General features: G+C 52.3%; 1 protein-coding gene across 1 annotated transcript; it reads right to left on the bottom strand.

Moving 5' to 3' along the window:
• Positions 1–796: 796 nt before the first annotated feature.
• On the bottom strand, positions 797–20,332 carry NPFFR1 (neuropeptide FF receptor 1). The gene is made up of 4 exons (XM_073878669.1): positions 20,323–20,332; positions 6,613–6,927; positions 2,820–2,919; positions 797–1,673 (listed from the first exon to the last, which is right to left on the bottom strand). The coding sequence occupies exons 1-4, from the start codon at positions 20,327–20,329 to the stop codon at positions 797–799; spliced, it is 1,299 nt and encodes a 432-aa protein (XP_073734770.1). The 5' UTR covers positions 20,330–20,332.
• Positions 20,333–20,620: the final 288 nt, after the last annotated feature.

Here is a 20,620-nt window from a genome sequence, read left to right as displayed (position 1 = left end):
TGGGTGAGGGCAGTGGGCCCTATGAGGAGAGGAGGGAGGACAGCACCCTTTCTTCTTTCCTCGGGGCTCGGACCCAAAGGGCAAGACCCAGAGCGTCTGCAACGGACACTCCCTGTGCAGCTGCTCGGACGTCGTGATGTCCCGTTGTAGGACCCTGGGAAGAAGAGAATGGCCCAGAACCCCTCTTGGAACAAACCTACAGGGCGTTGGCAGGAGGGGCCCAGCGTGTTCTCCCAGGAGAGGGTGAAGCAGAAGGGACTCGGGTAATACAGAAGGGACTCCAGGACACGAACACAAAGCATCACACGGACGGAACAGCTTTGCTTGTTGCTCCTTCCCAGCGGCGTCGCTAGGATTTACCCAGTTCCCTGGGCCCCGCCTTAACCGGCCCTTCTGGAGACAGCCGGAGCTGTCCCTGACCCTGGCGTCAGGCTTCCGGGCGATGTCCAGCTGAGAGGCCAGGCGGGTCACACCTCCTCTCCGTCCGCATCTGCAGAAGGGGAGACAAAGAGGACCTACTCCCAAAGCGTTGTGAGGATTCAGCCAGACGGTCCGTGCGGGGTCGGCCACACGAGGAAGGGTTTGGGGGCAAGTCGGCCGCCCCTCTGAGGGGGAAGGCAGTAGAGGGCCTCCCCTCTACTGGGGGGCCACCGCCCTGTAGCGGGGAGGGAGGCATGTGGCACGGCCTTCTCCCACCACACCTGGCTGCTAACCCATCCCGGCGACCCACGTCCTGTCGGGCCCCCACCCCCCCAGCGTCCCCCCCGGGGTCAAGGGCCCGCCCTCCCCGTCCCACTCAGCTACCCCACGCCGGTATGGTGAGGGGTAGGGGGCCGCAGCCGGGACCCTCCCCGGCCAAGCCGTGGTGGGCCACCCGGGCCCCGCGCAGCGGAAGGCGGCCGGGCCGGGCCGCCCCGCTGCTCTGGCCGGACTCGGAGGGCAGGCCCGAGTCGCTGGGCTGCCCCTCCACGGAGACCGGGGCGCGCAGGAGCCCGCCGGGCGGCTCGGAGTAGGCCTCCCGGGGCCCGGCCCAGCGCGGCGGGCAGAGCGGCGCGCGGAAGGCGGCCTGGAAGCCGCGGCGGAAGTTCTCGTTGAAGTAGCCGTAGATGATGGGGTTAGCGCTGCTGTTGCAGAAGGCCAGCCAGTGCGCGAGCGGGAAGGCGTAGACGGTGACCAGCCGCAGCTGCGGCTCGCTGAGCTGGCCGTAGTCAGTGAGCAGCAGCAGCGCCCAGAGCGGCAGCCAGGACAGCGTGAAGACCAGCGCCACCATGACCAGCATGTGCACCACCCGGGCCCGCCGCCGCGCCCCCGGCCGGCCCTCCGGCGCCGCGTCCCCGCCGGCCCGCGCGGGCCCCGAGGCCTTGCGGAGCTTGCGGGCGATGCGCGCGTACATGAGCACGATGAGCGCCAGCGGCGCCAGGTAGATGTGCGAGAAGAGCACGGTGGTGTAGACCCTGCGCATGCCCCTCTCGGGCCAGGCCTCCCAGCACGAGTAGAGCGGGTAGGAGCGGTTGCGGGCGTCCACCATGAAGTGGTGCTCCTCGCGCGTGACGGTCAGCGTGACGGCCGAGGGGCACATGATGAGCAGGGCCAGGGCCCAGATGACCGCGATGGTGACCAGCGCCTTGCGCAGGGTCAGCTTCTCACGGAAAGGGTGCACGATGCAGCGGAACCTGAGGCCGGGGGAGGAGAGAGAAGCGGGCTCGGCCCCGGCCCCGGGGGGGGGGGGTCCCTGTCCCCGGGGAGGAGAGCTACCCCTAGGTGGGGGCTGACGGGGTGTGGGCACCGTGGGCACCTTCCAAGAGCAGCACAGGCGGTTTAGGTTCGCCCGCAAGCAAATCGGTTCTCACCCTGCGAGGGCGTCAGTAGCCGAGGAACAAAGGCAAAACCGGGAGGGGGTGCGTGGGGGAGGAACTGCGGGCAGCGTGGGAAACGTTCGTGTCTGGGCACTTCGGGGGCGTAAACTGATTAGCCGGCAGCTAGCAAAGGGATCAGTCTGCACATTCTGTCCTGGAGTAGGCTGATTAGGAAGGTGTACCAAAGAACATTTTTAGCTGTTTAGGGATTCTCCAGAAAACCCTGGGAGTTCAGGGGCGGACTCGACGTGACAGGCTGCCCCTATGTCATCTTGGCCAGCATCCTTGCCTGCCCGCCATGCTCTGGGGGAGAGTGCCCAAATGAGCCCTTAGTGCAAAAGCTCACTGAGGTGGAGGAGGGGAAGAGGACCTATCGCATGCATCTGGGTTAGTTTTACTGTGTGCAAACCTTCCTTGGCCCCTGGCTCCATTCCATCTGCCAACTCATGCTTTTATCAGAGAATCTGATGGAATCTGAGGCTGAAAGAGACCTGAAGTAGCTTGAGGTAGGGTGGAGATGGAGAGCTGGTAAGGCCTGGGCTGCCAGAGAACAGCAAGGAGGCTGCAGGCGGGGGTTGGGTGGAGTGGGGAGGGGGGTGGGTAGTGAAGGAGCAGGGCCACACTCTGACCGCCACCCCCCACCCCCCAAACTGGCTTTCCTTGCTCAGACTCATGGATAGCAGGATTCCTACTGGTCAAGAAACAAGGGCTGCCCTCAAGCTCCCATAGAACCCAGGAATCCCTAGTGAACCTTCACAGGAGCTGCCTCTAGGCCTTCTAGCCGAAGGTCGTGGTATTCTCTGCAGGTCCCCCAAGTGTAGAGGGTAGCCAGCCCCACAGCCCTTCCCTTCATGGCTCACGATTCAGCCCCAGCCTTCTGGTCAGTGTGACAGTGGTGACGGCGGCTCTTCCTAGTGCCGAGCCCCTGTCGGCCAAGGAGAACCCAGCCAGCAGCCCTCTCACCTTTCCACGGCAATGGCCACCAGTGTGAACACGGAAGCCGACACGGACATGCCCTGCACCAAGCCGCTCATCTTGCACGTGGCATTGTCAAAGGGCCACCCTGCAATGACAGAGTCCCCCACAGAATGAGTGCCTCGTCCACGAAGAGCCGGAGAGCTTGGGCCGTTTAGGCCAGTCCCCTCTGTGGCTCGGATCTTTCCTCCATGTCCTGCTAGGTGGTCATCCTCTGCTTACACACTTCCAGAAATGACGAACTGACCAGTCTACACCACTGGGGTCAGTTCTCACCGTTAGAGAGACAGTCTTTATATTGGCCAAGGATTTCTCTCCAGGACCTTTGTATCCAGCCAGGTCGGCCTGGCTTTCTGCTCCCATAGCCCTGCCTCAAGTTCTAGGCCAACAGTTCTCAACTGGCCCCTCACTAGAATCACCTGAGGGCTTTGAAAAGAGCCAGTGACCTGAGCCATGCCAGATCGATTACAATCAGCATCTCTGTGGGTGGGACCAGACATCAGTACTTTTCAGATCTACCCAGGGGATCTGAGTGGCAGCCAGAGCTGAGAACCACTGGGACAGAGAGAGCCTGACTCCCAGGTCGGGGAGACACAAGCAGCCCTAGCTCCTCCCGTGTCTCGCTCCGATTCCCAGGCTTCTGCTCTGTCTGGAGGCCAGGGCCCCACTTGGCCTCAGGCCTGGTAGCTGGATCCACATCTTGGTTCCTTGAGGCCATGCGCTGGTCACTGACTGGTGTCTCTGCCCCTCTAGGTCTGGGGGGCCCATCTGTTCTCGTCTGTTGTACCTGGCCTCAGGAGCCCTCTCCCAGGGCTGGGCCCCCTCTTCCCCAGCAGCCACCCCCAGTTACCTTTCTGCCTGCACGCTTACTGAGTGCCAGGCACTGTCTCGTTCCATCCTCCCAACAACCCTAATGTGATCTCCTGTTCACAGACGAGAAAGCTGAGGGGAGATGAGTTGGTTTCCAGTCTCTTTGCCCCTAAATCACAATGGGTGAGTGTGAGAGTTTGGTGTGGGTGCTGGGGAGTTTAAACATCATGGAAAGCCAACATCACCATGGCAAGCAGCCTGATTCTGTTTTGGAAAACTGGGTATGTGCCAATTCCCTGATTCGGCAAGTCCTCTCCCAAGTTCATGTCCCAGAGACATTGCCCCATAGTCCAGTTGTTTGTAGTGCTGGAGAGTGGGAGGCAGTGGGTGTTGGTAAATCAGCTCTTAAAAAAAATTTAAAATTAAAAAAACCCTCTGATTTATAGCATTTGCCAAGTCCAATATCTCCCCATATGGCAACGTTCCTACTACCGCCATGACGTCACTGACACAGGCAGGCTGAGCTCTAGCACACCACTGTGTAGAGGCCGCCTGCATGTCCATCCCTGGGGGACCAGAGGGTAAAGTGTGGTGGACGCACCCTGAGGAGCAGAGAGGCAGCACTTAGCGGCCTCAGGTGAGATTTACGCAGGGCGACGTAAATAGGTGCCTCAGTGACAAAGGTCAGGGTCCCAGGGTCCTGGGATCAAGCCCCGCATCGGGCTCCCTGCTCAGCGGGGAGCCTGCTTCTCCCTCTCCCACTCCCCCTGTTTGTGTTCCCTCTCTCGCTGTGTCTCTCTCTGTCAAATAAATAAAGAAAATCTTAAAAAAAATAATAAAAAAAAAGAATAGCCAGGAAAACCAACAGATCCACAAGAAAAGCCAGGAAAACCCCGGCCCAGAAAAACAAGGGAGTGTTTGGGGAGGGGATGACATTGTTCTTTATCTTGATTGTGGTGGTAGCTCCATGACTTGTGTGTGTTCCTCAACATCTGTGGAAGGGTACACTAAAAAAAGGATTTTTGTGCATATTAAATTGTACCTGGCCAAAAATATTTAAATGTAAAACATGTTACATATTTGCAATGCACATTTTGTAAGAAGGCATACAAGTAAAAAGACACACGCTATGTTTAGTAGAATGTTTGCCTATTGGGCGGGGAAGGGACTATGTAGTGGGGTAGGGCTACAGAAGGGAAGGAATAGGGGCACCTGGGTGGCTCAGTTGGTTAAGCGACTGCCTTCGGCTCAGGTCATGATCCTGGAGTCCCGGGATCGAGTCCCACATCGGGCTCCCTGCTCAGCAGGGAGTCTGCTTCTCCCTCTGACCCTCTTCCCTCTCGTGCTCTCTATCTCTCATTCTCTCTCTCTCAAATAAATAAATAAAATCTTAAAAAAAAAAAAAGAAGGGAAGGAATAAAAAATAAATGGGGGTCTTTGCAACACAGTGAAGTCACATAGCACCAGGAGCAGCAGATGTAAATAATTCAACCCTCTGCACCTTCATTCAAAAAAAAAAAAAAAAGAAAGAAAGAAAGAAAGAAAAGAGAAAAGGAAAGAAAAGCTGAATGAAGGTTTGTTCTATTGCAGAAGATTCTGTTAAAAACAACCTAGATACCCATCAGAAAGAGACTGGCTAAATAAATTATAGTACATCCATATAATGGAATGCTAAGCAGTTGCAAAAAAGAATGAAGAAAGCTTCTATTTATTAATATGAAATAACTCCATGTAAATTAATTTTAACGAATCCTACTTACGATATACACCCTATATTTTTAAGCCAAAAAAGAAAGTAAAGATGCAGAACTGACTGCTTGGAAAAGTCAGCATGTCCTTAATTTGCTTGTTCTTGCATAAAAATACTTTTGGAATGAGACACTAGAAATTGGCAATATTGATTTCCTCCCAGGAGAGAAGCTGGGAGGCCAGAGGACAGGGATGGAAGGGACATTTTTCACTGGAAACCTTTTGGTAGTTTTCGACGATTGCCATGTGAATGTGTTATTCCAACCATTTTTTAAACTTAGGCACGTGAAAAGGGCTGGCAGACACCACCTTAACCAACTAGTGACTTCGCCATGTCAGTGTTAACCGGCGCACGTGTATGCGCGTGCTGCTAGGTGTGTGCCCTTCTGCGTGCGTGCATGTGCGTGCGTGCGTATGTGTGGGTCTAGGTGTGCTGGAAAGGAGAAGGGTGAGCAGTTTATGTCCAGCAGCCCTGGCGGAACCTGAGATCCAGCTGTGAGTGAAGGTCCCACCAGACAGAGCCAGGGCAGCCGAGGGAAAGCTGACTGTCCCGGCCCTACTTCCTGGGTCCTGCAACTTATAGAAACACCCGTCCGCCATTTGTGGGATGAACAGGCAGGAATGTGGAGGTCAGGTGGTCTCATTCCGCTTCCCTTCTACCAAGTCCCTGCTAAATGGCCAGCCAGTCCCTACTTAGACACTCCTGGTGACAGGGAGCTCACTACCTGTAGGACAGAACTCTCTCTGGTTGGAGAACAACTCAGATAAGTGGATTATTAGGTCCACGTTCAGAGGAAACCTATGGGTTCTAGCTCTGCCCAGGGGAGCTACCCAGGAGAGCAAGACTGAATGGTGTAGTGGTTAGAAATCTGGGTGTGAGGACATGGGACTTGACACTTTAGCTGTGTAACTACAGACCTGTCCCTCATCACTCTGAGCATCGGTTTCCCCAACCCCCCAAATCAGGATAATAATAACAACGCATAATTCATTGGATTGTTGTAAGGATTGGGTAAGTTAATGCAGGAAGAGTTAAGTCATACAATGCCTGGAACGAAGAGAATAATTAATTCATTGTTTCTATTATTTCTGACCTAATCCCTCAGCCACAAGACTGTCTGGAGAGTTTGAGACAATGGCATCTTGGCCAAGAGACCAGGCCAGCAATGATTTCGGGGGGGTGGGGGAGGGGACTCCCACTGCCTCCATTGCCTCCACTCACCAGTGATGAGGTTGTCCATGAGAGTGGTGGGCATGCAGAAGATGCCCACCAGCAGGTCGCTGACGGCCAGGTTGAGGATGAACATGTTGGTGACAGTGCGCATGTGCCGGTTCTTGAGCACAGTGAAGCAGACCAGGGCATTGCCCACCATGCAGAGGAGGAAGATGAGCACGTAGGCCACAATGAACATGGCTGCCACTGGGCAGGAGTGCTGGTAGTAGGAGGAGAAAGTGAGGTTTACAGCTGGAGTGGCCTTGGCATGACTCCCATTCAGGCTTGGGGGCCAGCTGCTGTTAGGAGGCTGGGAGGGCTCCCCTAGAAGCAAAAGAGGATGCAGGTCAGGATTCTAGGCAAAGAAGAGATGACTGAATTCTTGCCACCGGTGAGACCCTTCTGTGCTCCAAATCTTGACCATGCCCTAGCACCCCGATCAGGTGCTCAACTCCAGTGACAATTGGATGCACTTTCAACCCACACAGCACGCAAACCTTGATCTCATACCTTCATCTCGTCTCATCTGGAACTCATTTCCCAGTGTTGGCTCTTCTCCATTCGCATACAGCCCATCCCCGTGCCCCATCTGGACTCCATCCTTCCGAGCCCTGCTGTCTGCCCCAGAGGCTGACCTTTAAGGACTCCATCGGCCAGGTTCCCTTGCCCTGTGGTTTCTGACCAGGTTTAGCCCGTGGAAAGCACTGAAGGAGATTGAAGGACTGGAGAAGACAGATGTCAGGGTATTCATCTCCCAACTCCCTCCCTGCCTGGCCCAGTTCTGCCTGTGGGGCTGTCTTTACGGATACAGCTCCTGGTAGGTGACCCTATTCCATGACTCTAGCTCTTTGGGGGGCCAGAGTGACACCGTGTTCTCTCCTTGCCCCAACAGCTTCCTGTGATTGCCAGTCCCATGGCTTACCCATCCCTTGCTGGTTCTCACCTGCCCCTCTCCCCTGTAAAGTCGCTCTATTAAACTCTTCGGATAAATGCTTTCTGAGTGCACCACCTGTTTTCTCCTGAAATAGTCTCCTGACTCTTATACCCTCAAAATGCTCATTGTCCCTCCTCATCTCCTCCACAGAACTTTAGCTGGAAAAGGCAAGAAGACAATAGAGGAAGGGACAATCGAAGAGGACTCTGAACCAGGGTGAGGAGCAAAGGCACACATTACATTTACCAGAAGACCATCCAAAGCCAAGGCTACCATGCATCCATCACTCTCTCCCATCATGGTGTCAGCTGCTTCATTTGCCCAGCATTTAACAAAGCACTTGCACATGCATTATTTTATCTAACCCTCCCAATTACCCCTTGAGGCAAACATGTTAGGTATGATCCCCGTTTGAAATGCGAGAACTGGGATCAGAGGGGTTCTGTGACATTCTCCAGGTGGCCCGGGGGTATGCCGCAGAGGTGGTCCTGCTCTGTGTGTCTCTGAATCAGAGCCCAGCTTTAGTGTGTGCTTTCCCAGCCACCTGTGGGAAGGAGCAGTTCCATGTCCAGGCACAGCTCCTCTGGGAAGCCATTAGATATGGTGACTCATGATGTTGTCTCATAAACTCTCCTCCTACCTTCCTCTGGGACTGGATGTGGCCTGTTCCAGGCGATGAAGAGTCTTTGGGGAGTCTTCTGTCACATCCAGAGCTCAGCTACTAGCCTGGAGACCCACCAGAGGTTTGGGATCTGGAGGCTAGAGACGCTCTGGGGCCAAGGAGCTGGCATGACCAGGGCTGGAGGGCCCAGCAGGAGCGGCAGGGGCACTGGGGGCAGGCGGAGGGCCTGCTGGTAGAGGTGGAGACGCTGGGTGTTCTGGATGAGAGAAAGTGACAGCCGCCTGCTTAGACGCTCCCAGGCATCCAGTTGCCCCCAAACATCTGTACTATGGAAGATGTCAAACATGCACTAGACAGAACGGTATCGTGGACATGTACAAGAGTATGCAGCTTAATGAACTATTACAAGAGAGAAGAGCACAAAGACCTCCCATGCATACAGCCTCCACCTTCAACAATGATCAACCTAAGGCTAACCTGGTTTCACCCACACCCCCACCTCTCTTTGGAATAGCACATCACTTCCTTTCATTCATAAACATTTCAGTTCGGATGGCTAAAAGATAGGACTAAAAAACCCCTCACGTAACCACAGTATCAGTATTACACCTAACAAAATTGACAATTATGTGTAATATTACCAATTACCCAGCATCTGCATTCAAATTCCCTGATCGTTAGATAATTTTTTAAAAGGTTGTTTATTTATTTATAGTAATCTCCATACCCAACGTGGGGCTCGAACTCATGACCCTGAAATCAAGAGTCCCATGCTCTTCTGATTGAGCCGATCCCATTAGCTGTTCACCAATGCTTTGGGCAGCAGCCCCTATGGATTACTGCCTAGACCCCTCATTGTCTTCCAAATACAATCAACTCTGTCCTCGGCCTCCCAAACGCCCTGTGCTCTGATTCTTGCTACCATCTCTGACCTCACCCCCTGCCACATGCCCGTTTGCCCATTCCGCTCTGGACACCTTGCGCTGGCTCCTGCTTTCTCCAACCCCAAGGATTTTACCTCTTTCTTTCTTTTTCTTTCTTTCTTTTTCTTTTTCTTTCTTTCTTTCTTTTTTTTCTTTCTTTCTTTCTTTCTTTCTCTTTCTTTCTTTTCTTTCTTTCTTTCTTCTTTGTTTCTTTCTTTTTTAAGATTTTCTTTATTTATTTGACAGAGAGAGACACAGCGAGAGAGGGAACACAAGCAGGGGGAGCGGGAGAGGGAGAAGCAGGCTTCCCGCCGAGCAGGGAGCCCGATGCGGGGCTCGATCCCAGGACCCTGGGACCATGACCTGAGCCAAAGGCAGACGCTTAACGACAGAGCCACCCAGGGGCCTGATTTTACCCCTTTCTATGGCTCCTGTCTCTTCCTCCCCTTTGGCCCTCAGCTTACAGTAGGCTGTCTTCTCAGAAAGAAGTCCGACCTAGTAGCTCTATTTTGAGTAGGTGCCCTCCTATTTATTATCTCTCACAGCATCTTCTTTCTTTTCCTCCATCTGTCAATATTTTATTTGTTTTCAGGTTGGTTGGGTTTTCTTCCCCACGCTTGAAAGGCAGGTCCTGAAGAGCAGTTGGCAGCCAAATCCCCAGCGTCTCATCAGTGCCAGCCCATGGTCAATGGTTCAATAAATGGTTGGTGTATGGATAAATATTTGTGTGAAGGGAAAAAGGAAGGAGAGGTGGATTCTGACACCAGGGGACAGGGTGACATTGCTGGTGTTGGAAGGCCTTCACAAGCTCCTCTGGAAGGAACCCCACCCCAGGGTCTGTTGGGAGCCTCCCCCGGCAGCTCGCCCCTCCTGAGCCCCAGATCAGCTCTGAATCAGTCCCCATGACTCAAAGAAATCTGTGGGTGTGCATGGGTAGAGGAAATTGCCACAACCTAACCGGCCAGACTCCAGTCTGTCTGTCCTTGCCCTTCACTTGGCCTCAGAGAACTGCTTAGTGAGCTCATATTCAGCAGTCTGTCCTGAGAAGTGCCCAGGTGTAACACTGCCCATCTCTAGACCCTCCGCTGGGCTGGGTGTCTGTCCCCACCCTCAGTGCTGATTCTAGCACTGCAGAATGTTCCTTTCTCGGGGAGGATTCCTGGCAACTCCCCTGGGTTGGGGTGAATTGAGTTGAGAGCAGGCAGGCCTCCCCCCCCCCCCCCAGCTGAGCCATACCAGCAGCCAGAGACCTCACTAACACCACGGACCTGTTCTTTCTGGACAAATGCCCTTGTGGATACAGTAAAGCCTGTGGAAATCTTATCCACTGAACCCAATTAAGTCATTCCCCTACTCTGGGAGCTTCCTGGAGGTCTCAGGATATAATCATGGTTGCCTCCAAGGTATTCTGATGATCTCAGAGAGCAAGCAAGCCCTGGGCCACAGAAAGCCCAGGGCCAGAGAGAAGATAGGGGTACACTGTTTCTCAGTGTGAGGTCCTGCCCAGCAGCATCAGCATTACAAACTTGTCAGAAATGCACATTCTCAGGACTCACCTCTGATCTAGGGAACCGGAACCCCAGCTATTTTAACACATCCTCCAGGTGATTCTGATGGCACACTCCAGTTTGAGAACCTCAGATTTAAAGGGCTTGGACCAAAGGCTCTGGAAATAGTGGACACACACAGACTGGGAAGTCCCAGCCCTCCTTCCTGCCTCCTCCCTGGTGACTTCAGGCAACAGACTGAGTATCTGTGTCCCCTCAAAATTCACAAATTGAAATCTAGTCCCCAGTGGGATGGTATTTGGAGATGGGGCCTTTGGGGCGAGATTAGATTCCACTGGCGAGCTCTCATGAACGGAATTAGTGCCTTTATGAAAGGGACCCCAGTGAGCTCCCTCGTCCCCTTCCACGTGCGGGGACAGAGCCGAAAGAGGGCTTTTGTGTGAACCAGGAAGTGGGGCCTCACCAGACGGCAAATCTGCGCCTTGATCGGAGACCTCCCAGCCTCCGGAACTGTGAGAAATAGGTTTCTGTTGTTTCTAAGCCCCCCGCCCCCACCACCATGGTGTTTTGTCATAGCAGCCCCAGAGGACTGAAACACCACCTCATCTTGAAAGTGGAAACACGCAATTCCTGGCTAGGACCTAGCATAAGGCATGTCCCCTCTCGGGAGACCAGAGTTTTCACTGGTAAGATGGGGATAAGCTCACACCGACCGAAAGGAGGTGCGGTGAGAGCCAAGGAGATAATGGGCGAGAGGACCTTGGTGCACCATGCGCCTTAGCTCCTAACCAGTGGTACTGACAGTGTTAACTGCACAGAGGATGTGAGGGTGAGATCTTTATGATGTTCTTGGTCTGGGCCTCCCCACTAAGGCTGAAAGACGTGTGAGAGAGAGAACAATACCAAAATGAACGCCCTGAGCACCGAACCAGGCTGGGTATTTGTTTCCCTGAGTTCACGGTAATTCCCACTACTAAAGTCATCGTTGTCGCCACCTGCTGGTCCATCCTGGTACCACGGGGAGCTTCGCCCCCGACTAGAGACCCGGGGTCACCTTTCAACAGCCACTTCCTGAGAGCCTCCTGGGGGAACTCGACCTGGGCGGACAGGCGCTAGGGACCTGCTGAAGAATACAACACAAAACAGCACAAATGGCTGATAAACACACAAGACAAAAAGTTTAAATTCGTTTGTGATCAAAGAAATGCAATTTTAAAGAACCTTTTCATCAATTAGATTGGCAGATAAGAAAAGTGTTCAGCGATGGCCAGGGTGTGGCTGTGCCCTGGGGAGGGATGGAGGAGGGGGAGGGGAGGCCACAAAGCAGCTCAACCCTCACAACTGGGGCACATCCATCCAGCACCCTGACAAGGGACCTGCTCCAGGATCCAGCCGTTCCACTTCTAGGGACTTATCCTAGGGGACAAAAGATCTAATGGTGTGGGAGGAAATACTGACCATGGGTTGTAATAGTTACAAAATAGTATATATTATAAATCTGCATTCTATATAAAAGGGTGTGTGTGTGTGTGTGTGTGTGTGTGTGTGTGTGTGAACAAATGACCCCAAAAATAGTATTTATCCACAGGGATGTTTCAAGTGATTTTTATTTTCCCGTCCACTAACTTGCATTTTGGCCTTTCTAATCAGAAGGAAGCTCTGATAAATGTGATTTTTAAACTGACTACATCAGTGGTTCTGAACTCTGATTCAAATCAAAATCACCTGGCTTTTAACAATACAGCACTCCCTCCAAATGAATCAGAGTCCCTGGGGGTCCAGGCACTGGGATTTTTCTTAAAAGCTCCCCTGGTGATTTTCAAGTGTAGCAGATTTGAGAACCACTGAATTTCCAAGTCCCTGTCTCCAAGGCACTTAACAGTCAGTGCCTCACGTTGTAGGAGTCACCAAACTCTGAGACCCTGATGCATTTGAATTCATTTCACAGATGCTTTCCTAGAGCTTTGTCCCGACATACCAAGAAATGATCCCTGTCCAGAAAGAATTCACAGTCTTTGAAAGCTTCGGATCCTCTCTCAAAAAGTGCTCTTGGTTATTCACACACTTCTAAGGGAATGGCGGGCATTTGGGGTTGTGGCTCACCTTGCACCCATTACCCCTTCTGGCCTTGGGGAGTAAGCCCTCTCTGTGGGCCCTTTACAGAGAGTATCAATCAGGAGTCTGCACTGGCCCCTGGCCAAAGGATAGCCAATCAGACCTCTTTTGCTTCGGATTTGACTCTGGGTCTGGATAACACAGCTTTTCCTTCCGTTGGATGACCTGCCCATACTCTTCCAATAAATTCCCATTGTTAGTTAAGTTAGCCAGAAACAGTTTCTGAGGCTTGTAGCCTATCGTCTTGGCTAATACAAGGGATCAAAGCTGGTCATTCTTGGGCCTCCTCGGAATCTGTGGAGGAGTCCAGGTTCAAAACCCCAGGGACCGTTGGAAGGGGTACGGATGGGTAGGGAGAGAGCCCCAAGATTCTTGCTCCCCAGATTAGATATCAGCCCTCCCTCTGCTTCCTCTAACAGGCCATGTGATCTTCCATGGAACCTTTGCTGGTGCAGGCAGGAAAGGACACTGACCTAGGAGTCAGAAAACATGGCCTTGAGAGTTGACCCAGTGGTGGTCACTCCAAAACTTGCATATAAGAGGGGCTGGTGGGGGGTAACTTGGTTTGAAGGAAAAGCTTAGCTTAGGAACTTGTCTTAAAGTTGCTTTTGCACAGTTTTTACAGGGAGGTATATTTAGTTTGGGGTGGTTTGGGGACTGCTGATGGGGGAGCTTGATCCTGCATGCCACCCCTTGGTATTCCTCTGCGAACTGGGGAGATCCCCTTCACCTCCCTGTGTTCTCGGCTTTCAAAGGTAGGTGGCCTGGGCTTCTTACATCTCCTCACCTCAAGGGGTTGTTACCAGGCTCAGTAAAATATCAGAGTAAATTATAAAAGGCCTCATCGACCTAAAGGCTGTATCTTGACTATATTAGCCATCTGCCAGGCAGCTGCAGGGGACCAAGGGTTGACAGTGAGGTTCCAGTTCATTTGGGTTTGTCCCTAAGGAAACCAGCCTGCACAAGCCCTGTGTTGGAGCCCCACAGGTGAGTGAAAAGTGGGTGTGTAGAGAGGTCACTGCTGAGGAGGGAGGTGTCCTGAGACCAGCAACCTCACTTCTCTCCCGCCTGGCAGCTGAGCTAAAACCCACCCCGTCCCAGGCACCCACCACAGCAACACAGATCTTGCAAGCCAGCCCCTGTTGGTGAGTAGGAGTAGGTGGGTCTCCCAAGAATCCTTCAAGTTGACAAAGGTCAAGGCCGATGGCTGAAGAGCTCCTGCAGCAGTCAATGGGAGCCAAACTAGCCTCTTTGTGCACGTTCCCTTCTACTCTAAACCCCTTTCATTTTTCCTCACTTCCTCCTGGAGCTCTCTGGGTTTTCTCTGTTTTACTCATCAAAACCTGGATTCGGGAAAGAAGGTTCTGAGGTTCTGATGCAAATTGTTTACCTCTCAGTAAAAATTGAAGTTACTTATCTGCTCTTTACTTACATCTTAAGCCTATACTCTCAGCACATTTAGAGGAATTCCAGACCTTAGAAAAATAAGGGTAGAGGAGGGGCCTGGGTGGTTCAGTCAGTTAAGCGTCTGCCCTCAGCTCAGGTCCCGGTCCCAGGGTCCTGGGATCGAGCCCCACGTTGGGCTCCCTGCTCAGCGGGAGTCTGCTTCCCCCCTCCCTCTGCCTCTCCCCCTGCTTGTGCTCGCTTGCATTCTCTCTCTCTCTCTCTCTGTCAAATAAATAAACAAATAAATAAATAAAATCTTTAAAAATTAAAAAAAAAAGAAAAAGGGTAGAAGAGATTTAAGGGGAGAGCAGAAAGGGAAGGACTTTCCTCGCTCCTGCTCTAGGTAAGGCCAAGCATATGCCCAGGAACATCCTTTCTGGGTTCTATGATTGCTTCCTCAGTGTCTGCCTGTAGAACTGGTCACGTTCAGTTTCGTACTTCAGCTATTTATAGAAATGTTTTTTCTTCCACTAAGCTGGAAATGCCTTACGGGCAGAAATTATGACTCTTTCATCTCAGAATAATCCCCAGTATCTGGCACAGGGCATAGAACATGTAGACAATTAATAAGTGGTGGCAATTAATATAGGTCCTGAGGCTATGAACTTTCTTCTAAGCACTGCTTTAGCTGTATTCCAAAAGCTCTGATATATACTGTTTTCATTATTGAGGTGTCTGAGTGGCTCAGTCGGTTGAGCATCTGACTTTGGCTCAGGTCATGATCCCATGAGTTCCGCACCGGGCTCCCTGCTCCATGGAGAGTCCACGTGTCCCTCTCCCCCTGCTCATGCTCTTTCTCTCTCTCCCACTCTCCTTCTCTCTCAAGTAGATAAATAAAATCTTAAAAAAATAAATACTTTTTAGACAGCATCAAGCTATCTCTGACAAGGAAAGGAGAATTACTCATTTCACAAATAGGAAATCAAAGCTCAAGAGCGGAGATATGCTCTTAGAACACAGGAGACCCTTGGCTCCAGGATTCAGGGTCCATCAAGTAAACCGGGTGAGCTAGTCTGAGTTTGAGCCCCCGCTCTGGTTCTGCCACCTCCAATCATTTTCTCATCCTCTCTTGGTATCGTGGGATCATCTAATAAGATCTCCAGTGTCCCTTTGCAGCTACTGAGGATCCTTGATTTGAGGGGTCCCTGCCTTCCTGAGGCTCCAGCTGCAAAGCTGATGCCATGAATACTGCCTGGGTCATCTGAAACCTTTCCTGGAGAAGGAGGCACAGTGGCCAGAGGCAGAGCCAGGCTACCTTGGGCTCAACCGAGACATAATGGAAGTGCATGCCTAACTCCTCTGGGATCGATCCATTCTTCCCCCACCCAATACTTCCCAACCAGGCATCACTGCCTGGAGCCTCAGCATCCCTGTCCCAAGCTACTTATGCACTCTCTTCCCCCAATTCCTAGCATGATCTACTTTCAGGAAAGATTCTGATGAATTTGTTCACACAGATAGGAAATGACTCATAACAGCTTAAAGTGTAGTGTCTCTTTCTGGTGTTTGCATTTCAAAGGGAGCCAAATCTTAAATCAGAAAGAAAAACAAAGCTCCAGTGGTGTAATTTCAGTTATTAAAGAGAGAGTAGCAAAAGGTTTTTGAGAAGGAGAGACTGAATTGAATTCTCCCCTATTTGTATCTTCAGTCAATCTGGGAGAAATTAGCGGTGCTGTCAGTCCCACTCTCTGTGCCTCAGTTTCCTCATTTCTAAAACCAGGGTTGAGCACCTGCTTACCCAGGCCTCTCCTGGCTCTAATAACGTGGGGTCTTTGCAATGGAATGGCCACCCAAGGATCGGAGCAGAAATACTTACTGTAAATATTGCCTCAACTCGGGCGCCTGGGTGGCTCAGTTGGTTGAGCGACTGCCTTCGGCTCAGGTCATGATCCTGGAGTCCCGGGATCGAGTCCCACATCGGGCTCCCTGCTCAGCGGGGAGTCTGCTTCTCCCTCTGACCCTACCCCCTCTCATGTGCTCTCTCTCTCTCTCATTCTCGCTCTCTCAAATAAATAAATAAAATCTTTAAAAAAAATAAAATAAAATAAAATAAAATTAAAAAAAAATATTGCCTCAACTCACTGCCAGAAGCAGGACAGACTGCCATCAGACAGACAGATCATGGCTCCAGTGAGAACCAGACAAGCATCTGCCTGGTCTCTGCTTCCCCAGCAGCAGCTGAGACCCCTCCCACTCCCCACTCCTCGTGAGATAGGAAGGTGCTCTAGACGGTCCTCAGGACATAGCTGGGTAGCTGGACTCCATGTGGGTTGCAGCCCTAAGTGTCCCCAGAATCTGGGTCATTTGCACAGAAGCCAGCAGACCTGCTCTAGTCCAAGCCAGGACGAGCTGCGCCTCCTAAGTCCCATTTTAACATCTGTTAGATGGAGGTGATGCTGTCTCCCTGCCCACTTCCCAGTCTGGATGAGCAGCTCCAAGGCGGTGAAGTGCTTTGCCCAAAATAACGGGCACAATGCCTCGGGCAGCATCTCCTGGGGCATGGAAAAGCAGGACCCACCTGGACCTCCAAGATGCTTCTGTGTCCTGCACTGGAGGGAGACCGGCTGGCTTGCTCCTCTCCTTCTCCTCTCGCCGGTGACCTTCTTCCCCTGCCTGGGCCGCTGCCCCCACAGTATACCCACCTCCAGCCAGTGCGAGCCCGCGTCCTCCCAGTCTCAGAGCTGGGCCTCCCTCAGCCACAGAGCTCCCGGGCCAGGCAGCAGCAGCTAGGGAGGCTGCCCGGGGCTCCTTAGGGGCCGCTAGACCGGGGTGGGGCTGGAAGTGGGGGTGGAGAGTAGATCTGATTTGCTGTGCTCTGCTGACTTAGAGCCTGGCGAACCACCGCCAAGGCCAGTGGGAAGTCCGATGGGGGTTGCTGCCTGGCTGGCCCTACCAACTCTGCAGGAAGCTCAGCAGACTACAGCGTCCACCTGCAGGTATTGGGAGAAGGCTTTTGGCCCCCAGAGATCCCTCCAGGCCATATTTTTGGTCCAGCCACCCAAGAATTCCCCCTTCAGGCCCCTGCCAGCCCCCCTTGTCCAAGCTGGATAATGAGATCTGGTGAGGAGATAGCTTCTAGGCCAGCTCTGAGTGCTGGAAAGTTCTTCCTGACAGTTGAGTTGCATCGTCTTAGTGTAACTTGCCCCCACCTGTCCTAGCTCTGCTCCCTGGAGCCACATAGAACAAGAGTGAGCCCCCGGCCCCAGGATCGTCCCCTTCTCCCCACCTTTGTCCCACCCGAACAAACAGGGGCTCTTCAGCCAAAGGGGTTCTAGGCTCACCTCGCCGTCAGTCTGCTTTCATCTGCCCAGGATTTTACCTCAGGAATACAAGCCAGAGCTCCCTCCTTGTAAATGTAGGCAATTGACTGGTGGGACCGAAATTAAGGACTCTGCATTCACTTACATTTACATTTCATTTTCTTGGTTTTGATCTGAATGTTGAGATAGCCTCAAATCTTGAATCTGTTGCCATGTGGGTGTTGGGGCTCTTATCCAGAGATCTGATAAGCCTGCCTTTTATTTTCCCTCTGCGTTACTTAATGTCAGGTCAAGGCTGGAGCCCGAGGGACCTCTAGGTTGCACTAAAGCCTTTAATGAAAGCCCTGTTGTCAGTCCTCCAGCGCCTTCCACATCTTGCCATCACTTTCCAGGGCTCTCACAAAAGATCTTTGCTGTGTCCTGCTGAAATCCTGCAGTTCGTCTCTGTTCCTCTCGGAAACCCAGTCCGAAAGAGGAAATTTGTTGAGTTTGGTCCGACTTGCTTTTAGTGAACACTGCTACTGGGTCCTCACGTGCGCTATGTTCTTTTCTTTCTTTTTGGAAAAAAAAAATTGTTTTTATAAAAAACGATGTGCTCCTTATAAAACAGTTCTGAGCACCACGAAAGAAGGGAATGAACATCGCTGAAATCTCACACGCAGGGTGACTCCCACGGCCAATGTGTTTGTGATGCCTCTTGCCATATCCCCTCGGCCTGAAGATCCCAGCCGTCGTGGGCTGTTCCTTGCACTTCCTGTGCCCTGCCCAGCCTGCACTCAGGTGTCTCTCTGCTCTGCTTTCTTTGAAGCCAAGAACAGGAACCTTCTAGGAGTGCAGGAGGGGCAACCCTCAACCAGTGGAGAGCAGCAAGCAGCAGGCACTCCCCTCTGGTGTGGGGCAAAACTTGGGTGCTTTTTGCATGATCCCCAGAGGGTCCCAAGAGGGATAGAGCCCTCAGGTGCCCGTGGCTAAGCCCCAGATCATTCCTGCACCCATTTTTCTTCCTCTCCCACCTCACTCTCTTGACCTCAGCTTTCAGGCGTCAAACTCCTCGGACCCGAGCCCTTGTTTTAGGGTACACTTTCAGAAGCAGGGGAAGCCACACGAAGATATCTCTTTGCATATATTTTACATATATATCCTATAATAAGCCTATGTGATTTTGCATAAAGGGGATCATACTACACATGTGTTCTAAAACCTGCTTTTAAAAAAATCACTCACAGTAGGCAGGGACCATATTTCCGTGCCCGTAAATAAAATCCTAAAAGCAGTTCCTACTGTCTCCATAGTATGTCATTGCAGATGTGTTTCATCATTTAATTTACTTAATTATGGACATGTTGATGGTTTCCAGTTTTGCACTGAGCTGAAGATGGTCATGCACATCCCTTTGCAAGTGTACAGGATGGCATCCTTTGACAAAATTCCGAGACGTTGGATGGCTTTATTATCTCCTAAGTATTAACTACGTGTTTGATGATTTATTCTGGAATCTTAATAGAGGCCAATATGAATCTTAGCAACTTGGTGATTTTTTTTCCTGTTTTAAATCTATCTTTACTTCCTTTTTGAACATCAGGACATTTGCCCATCTTTCATTTTCTGGTTTCCCTTCATTCTTTGTCATTTCCTTTAAGGCCGTGATTATATCTGCAAGGCCTCCCCATCCCTGGGATGTCATTTGTCTGGGTGCCTTCTTCCCATCACCTATCTTGGGTTTCAATTTCCTCCTTATGCTCTTTACTCCATCGTTTGGAGTAAAATTGCCTGTGCCCTGCTCTGCCTGCCCTCCCTTGCGTGTTAAGGTTATACCACATATCCCAAGCCCTGAGCAGAGTCTGTCGTGTAGGCCTTCCTTAGACTTTGAAAGCTCTTTGCTCTTTTTTAATTTCCCCTGGCTTCTGTTCACTCGGGCTTTGGTGTTTTGCTAACACTATTCCTACAGATCCTGCCAGTCTTCCAGATTCATCTTGGGTTATGCATTCTTGTTTGCATCTTTGTGTGCGTGCACTTTTCAAACCCGGCAAGTGCGGCCATGCAAGGGGTTCTGTGAAACTCTCTTTTCTTTCTCGCCAGCAGTATTTGCATGTACTCCTTGAAATTTCAGGGTTTTATTATCTCCTGAAGCGCCTCTCTTACACATCTTGTGTTCTTTTACCCTCACACGTCACCCTGTGAATCCAACTAAATGTAAATTTCTCCATTCGACAGATGGGTAACCAGCGGCACAGAGAGGTTTTGACACGACCCCAAAGACACCCAGCAAGCCAGCCGACCAGGCCTCAGTCTTCCAGCTTCTTAGCCTAAATATGGTTTCCCTTGCCCACCTTGGCTGAGATGGGGGTCTGGACACGACTTGGTAAGGTTGGAGCAAGCAGCCTTATGTCTGAGACTTATACCTTAGAGTCCTGGAGGTCAGGTCCATAAATCCACCTTTCCCCCAGGGAGAATAATTCTCTCTGCACAGAAGAAATCTTGTCTAGAATTCCATCTCCCCCAGTACTCCCACTCCCAGCAGGCAAAGTCGGTGGGTGACGATTCCACTGAAGCCAATAGCCGAACTCACCTGGTTTCAAATGATCCCCTGCCCAGGCAGGAGGCAGCCTGCGATGCCCACAGGGACGTAGAAGCCCCTGTCTCTCTGTCTCTCTGTCTCTCCGTCTCTGTCTCTGGCACACTCATATACACCACACACAGTACAGAGCACTCTAAGTCTTTCTACCTCTCTCAGTGTCTCTCTGTCCCCCCCCGCCACACACACACACTGTCACAGTGTCTGGCTCTGGACAGCCCTCAGTGATCAGGTACCCCAGCCCCTTTGCTCTCCCTTGGCTCACGGCTCCTGAGTCAGTACCCGACCCACACCCACTCTCAGTCCACCCTCAACCCCAGCTCCAGGCTCACTCACCCTCCATGCTGCCCACTCCCGCCGGCTCTGGGGTTGGGCACAGCGGGCCCCTCCGCCCTGGCAGGCGGCGGGGGTCTCCGGGCGCTGGGGTGGCCTGCCCGCGCCCCTACCTCTGCGCTCCAGGGATCGAGTCCGGGGCCGGACGGAAGCGGGCGGGACGGGGAGGGGGGCGTGCGCCCGCAGGGCCCAGCCCTTCGCGGGGTCTCGCTCCCCCTCGGGGCCCAGAGTCAGTCCCGAGGCGGCCCGGCTCCCGCGCAGCGCCGCCGCCTGCCCGGCTCTGAGGCCGCCGGCCCGCTGC

This window comes from Callorhinus ursinus, unplaced genomic scaffold (genome assembly GCF_003265705.2).
Source record: "Callorhinus ursinus isolate GAN/ISIS: 27379988/994484 unplaced genomic scaffold, GSC_fseal_2.0 scaffold31, whole genome shotgun sequence".
Taxonomy (NCBI): domain Eukaryota; kingdom Metazoa; phylum Chordata; class Mammalia; order Carnivora; family Otariidae; genus Callorhinus; species Callorhinus ursinus.
This window is presented reverse-complemented; position numbering and strand designations above follow the sequence as displayed.